Raw genomic sequence first — 5,714 nt, 5'->3', positions numbered from 1 at the left:
GCCTACAGTTTATTTAAACTTTGATGCAGCTGAAGCAGAAACCAGCAGAGGACAATCCAATCTTCTTGCCATCTGATCCTGAGTACGACTGGCTGATGGCAAAGATTTTTGTCAGAAGTGCAGATTTCAGTGAGCWCCAGCWCAACGTTCACCTGCTGCGCACTCACCTGCTGGCTGAGGTCTTCGCAGTGTCACTGTTGCGCAACGTGCCCATGGTGCATCCTCTCCACAAGGTAACTGAAGCTGCAGGTTCCACTGTGTTTATGCTGGTACTGACAGATTCCCATGATGATGCAACATGTAAAAACTTGATCTTTTAATCTATTAATTTTACTGATTCTTAAGTTTTGACTRTGTATTATTGTAATTCAGAATACCTTGTTTTTTGCAAACTGTTATAACCAACATTGTTTTCTCTTTTTTCAGCTTCTCATACCTCACACTCGCTACACTCTGCAGATCAACTTCTTAGCTCGGAAAAGACTCATATCTGAGGAGGGTGTTTTCACCAAAGTAAAAAAAAAACTTTACTCAGAAGGACGTTGTTATGTTTAATTTTGAATTACAGTGTTAGTCTATAACTTTGATTTGACCTTTCTCTAGTTTTCAGCTTCTGGAGGAGAGGGCATGATCACAATTCTGAGGAGATCACTGTCCTCAGTAACATACAGCTCCCTCTGTGTGCCWGAAGACATTGCTGAGCGCGGACTGAAGGACGTACCAAACTTCTACTACAGAGATGATGCACTCAGAGTGTGGGACACTATCAACAAGTATGAAAGGCTACTTCCATTTTGCATCTTACATTATGCTACTTTATCTGTTAATGACAAATCATCAAATGGTTTACTGTGCAAAACTTCCACACTTCTACTTATTAGGATTATGTATAAATGTGTTAGGAACTAGTAATTATAGTAGTAATTATTTTTTTCTGCCTTTTGTCTGAGCTGCTTTTCAGACTGCCTTCTTTCCATACTTTGCTGTTTATACTAACCAAGGCCTTCCATGTTGTCTTACAAAACAATGGTATACATGTACAAACATGATTGTTCTGTACAATCATGTTTGTACAATTTCAACGATTATACTGTGAACCAGCAAAAACAAAAAAAAAATTAAAAGTAAATAAACAAACTTCTCCAGCCACTACATAAGGGCAGAGCTATATCTGAGGCTAAATAAAGCTTTGTTAAAAATTTCAAGAAAGATTTTAGGATTTTAGTGGATTTCAGTTTTTTATTTTTCTTCAATCCTGTCACATGTTGAATTTAAACCAGCCCAAATATAAATCAGTTAACTTCCTCTGGTAATTGTCTTGACTGTTGTCCTGTATTATTTATGGTCATTTTGCTCATACAAATAATTTGTGGTATTAAGAACATATGGGTGATATTTAAAATATTGGAAATGTAAAAGATTAAAAAAGAAAAAAGGCATAATAAATTCAATAATATTCCTGAAAAAAAAGCACACTTCACTCCTACTGGCTATGTATTTAAAGTGTTTTACAAAATATTTCTGTGTGTCTGAAAGTTTTGTGCGGGGTATCCTGAGCTACTACTACAAGACTGATGCTGAAGTTCAGCAAGACTCCGAACTTCAAAAGTGGATTTTGGACATTTTTGAACATGGATTCCTTTCCCAGCCTCGTTCAGGTATACATTAAAGAAAATAATATGGCTTGATAAACATATTTGTATAATGGTAGCATGTGGCTTGCAAAGTGGTACTGCTGGCCTGCCACCAAGGATGTCCTGGGTCCCAACCCAGAACATTGCACGTTCTCTCCATGTATGAATGGATCTTCTCTGGGTTCACCAGCTGCCTCCTAAAAGTCAATTGACTATCAGGTTATTTAGTCTCTCTAAATTACAATCGGTGGGGTGGGATGGACAGTTAAGAATTGATCAAACACTGAATTTTTAAATGTTTATTTTTTCTAATTCTCAGGAATCCCACAGAAACTTACCACAGTGGATGAGCTCATCAAGTTTGTCACCATGGTGATCTTCACCGGCTCAGCCCAGCATGCTGCTGTGAACAGTGGACAGGTAAGGGTTTGGGATGAGCAATGCTAAGATTCAGATATGATTTGTATTATTTGCATATGAATTGATGCTTTCTGTGTTATTTCAGAGTAAGTGAATACATAGTCATCAACTGCTACTGTAAATGATGCTACAAATGCTGGAACATAATTCAAATTCACCAAACATGGTCTTCAGATCACATAGCTTTAAAAAAAAAGACTTTACAGCATAGATAAAACAGTATTAAATATTATAATCCTGTACACACTCAATTTGTATTGAATTATGAATTAAGTTTATAGCTTAATTGATCTTCTGCCAGACAATTACAACTACAATTACAACCATTATGCGTGTATTTTGAAATTCCACAAGCAAAAGAAGTCAATAACAAAACTATAATACTCATTTCTATACTGCAGTTTGACTTTGGTAGCTGGATGCCAAACACTCCAGTCTCCCTGCAACTGCCACCTCCTACCAAAAAAGGGGAAGCGACTGAAGAAACGATGCTGAAAACACTGCCGGACGTCAACACCACAGTTCGGGGCATGGCCACCATGTGGCTGCTCAGCAGGCAGTCCAGTGACTTTGTGAGTGTTCACACTTCAGTGTTTTTAAAAAATATATATTCAACGCATTTTGATGAGCATGCCTTAGAGCAGTGGTCCCCAAACTTTTTCCTGTGAGGGCCACATAACTTTTCCCTTTTCCGGTGGGGGGCCGGAGTCAGTTTGTAACAGAAAAGGTGTGACGATTGTAGGAGTGCCTAAATGTCAAAATATATTGTTTTCCAGAAAGCACAATCAAATAACATTCTCTGGGTTTGTCACAGAAAAAAAGTCAGGAAATAAATAATAACACTATTAATGAAATAAATAATAACCAAATAACCCTCTCTGGGTTCTTCACAGAAAAATCCAGGAAGGATTGTAGTCTGTATTTTCCGAACTATGAGCCGCACTGGACTATAAGCCACAAACCCAAAGTTTTTTTTTGTTGTTTTTTTTGTTTTTTGCCAGTATACATACACGTAGATATATTTGCCGCTCCAGGTTTTCCTCAACAATGCAGCAGCAGCAGAGGGGGGCGGACACCCAAAATTTGAGTCATAACGGGTCAATAGAATATCACATTTATTAGGGTTGAGAAAGGAAAAGTTGCCAAGCTTAGATTTAACTGAACTGATTACGGTAGTTTCTGAAAGACTTGGAAATTTTGCTGCGGCCCGGGGGAGAGGGGGAAGGGGGATGAACAGTCAGATAAGGTTTCTACTTGTTGGTGTTCCCACTAAATACTGAATATGCCCTGTTTGGGTCGTCTTGGCCCTTTTATCGCAGCTTGTGGGGTTTTCCCTGACTGGGAACGAGAACACAACCTGTTGAATGTGGCAGGTAGCCAATCAGAAAGCGCTATGACGTCAGAACAGAGGGGAATCCCAAACAGCTGACATATCGCGTAACTGAAAGTCCGGTGGATATCGGAGATCATATGTGGAAATGATTATTATTATACGTAAAGGTAATTGTTATGTGTGTTATGTTTATTCAGTTAAAAATGTTAACTATGAAAAAACATATTCACCTCCAAATCAGTGCAGCAAATAGAGCGGCTGCTCCCAATCCACCGCCTTTTCTTTTTGTTACATCTTTTCTCCAATTACTCCACAAACTATCACTATTGCTTCTACATCGTCATTCGCGTTTGGTTATTCTAAATTTCCGCTATGTTGGGGGTTTTACTGGATTATCCTCTGGAATCGGTTCGTGTCTGATCGAACCTGTTGTACTTCATCAGCTCTGTGGTCTCAGAGGTTTGGAGAATCGGCCGACAATTCTTAAATGTTGCCGTCTAAACCAGACTTAAGACTCACAAGATCTACTCATCTCCTCTAGACCACTGCCCAAACGCTCTGACTCTGGTCGCCATGGTAACGAACATATCCCTTCAAAATAACAGAAGCGCCACAAAAACGAACATTTTACTTTCATGAAAATTTTAACTCACGATAATGACTAACGGGAGCCCTGAGCTTGTTTCTCTGCAACGAGACGGTCCCATCTGGGAGTGACGAGAGACAACAACACCCGAGCTGTGTTGCTTGAGCACAGCCTGCTTGGTTTCTATGTGGCGAAGCAGCTTGAAGCTTCATTGCCTCATTAGCAGCCGGTCGCCGCATGTTACGCAGAGCGGGCTTGTAATGTGGGACTTACCTACCGGTCCGGATAAATCCATTCTCCTGTCTTTTCTCTGGGCCTTTGCAAAGAAACTTTCCAAAGACATCTGATCTGTTTCTTACTCATTTTGCTGCTTGTGGCCTCAGTGTTGGCACGCAAGTAACCAGACTTCTAATGATTCACTTTCTGCTAAAGAGCCCCCTGGTGGTTGAAGAAAAATCCACATATAAACGGCTAAAAGTCCGGAAAATATGGTAAATGAAAAAAAATCTGAATGCTCTCTGGTATTGTTCAGGGGGCCGGACCAAATGTGGGTTGTAGTTTGGGGACCACTGCCTTAGAGTTATTGAAAATCCAAAATTCTGTTTCTTTGAAATCTTGAATATTACATGAGATGGATACAAATATATTTGTAATAAGGAAATTTTATGAAGTGGCCTTGGAGAAGAAAACTGATGATTTGACAGCTTTCCATTAGATCGAAGGAGAGTTCAATCAATACATTTTATTTATAAAGCATCCAATAAAACAAAACAAAAGAAACAATTAACCATCCCAGCCCAAATTTCTGTCAAAAATTGTCCATGTGATTTTTGGTTTATGCAACTTTGATAAATTTCCTTTTGGGTTTTCTGTAGCTTCAATCCATTCACAAATTGAGCAGAAATAAATGGCTGAAATAGATCACTCTGGGTTAATTTATCTTTATAATATATCAGGTTCATTTTTTGTAGTGAAAGACCTAATGATTTAGGTTTTTCACGGTTTTCTGTTTTCTTGAGATGAACCTGCACATAAATAAGGTAAAATGTTACTATGCAACTCCATGACTTCTTCATGGCTCTATATGTTTACACAAGTAGTTCACATGTTTCAAACATTTGCATGTTGGTGGCAGGAAAACTAAGTGTCATTGATTTTATCAGGCACCTCTTGGCCAGTACCCCGAGGACCACTTCAGTGAGGAGACTCCACGGCAGATGATAGCGAACTTTCAAAAGGAGCTGGCGGCGTTGAGTGCAGCAATCAAAGAGAGAAACAAGACTCTGGAGGTGCCGTACACATACTTGGATCCAGAGGAGGTAGAAAACAGTGTGGCTATTTAGGGAAGTAAGAGAAGTTTCCTCTCAGTTTTCTTAGTTGATAATAATCCCACACTGATGTGCTTCATGTTATTTTAGGTGTATTATTGGAACTTTTTATGAATATTTTTGGGGGGAGCAGAAAATAATTATCAGGACCTGATAATTATTTTCAATTTTATTTCAGTTTTGGTTTAATGTATAATGCAGATTTGAATGCAATGTTGTTATTTGGGATGCATTCAGAGAAATATGGAGTCAGAGGATTGAGTGTACCGACCCTATAAAGTTTTTTTTCTCTCTTATACGTATGGTAATGGAATAACATTCTACACCAAAGAGAATATCTAACATTGTGTTTTGGAGACATGTTTTGCATAAGAGATATTTTTGCAACAGAAAACAATTCTTCAGGGTTTATG

The 5,714-nt window shown here is 38.7% G+C and overlaps 1 protein-coding gene across 1 annotated transcript; it reads left to right on the top strand.

Annotated features, from left to right (window-relative positions):
- Positions 1-23: 23 nt before the first annotated feature.
- LOC103461280 (hydroperoxide isomerase ALOXE3-like) lies at positions 24-5,707 on the top strand. The gene is made up of 7 exons (XM_008403595.2): positions 24-233; positions 427-513; positions 604-773; positions 1,537-1,658; positions 1,954-2,054; positions 2,456-2,626; positions 5,137-5,707. The coding sequence occupies exons 1-7, from the start codon at positions 24-26 to the stop codon at positions 5,314-5,316; spliced, it is 1,041 nt and encodes a 346-aa protein (XP_008401817.1). The 3' UTR covers positions 5,317-5,707.
- Positions 5,708-5,714: the final 7 nt, after the last annotated feature.

Source organism: Poecilia reticulata, unplaced genomic scaffold (genome assembly GCF_000633615.1).
Source record: "Poecilia reticulata strain Guanapo unplaced genomic scaffold, Guppy_female_1.0+MT scaffold_927, whole genome shotgun sequence".
Taxonomy (NCBI): Eukaryota; Metazoa; Chordata; class Actinopteri; order Cyprinodontiformes; family Poeciliidae; genus Poecilia; species Poecilia reticulata.
The sequence above is the reverse complement of the archived record's forward strand: the minus strand, read 5'-3'. Positions and strand labels throughout refer to the sequence as shown.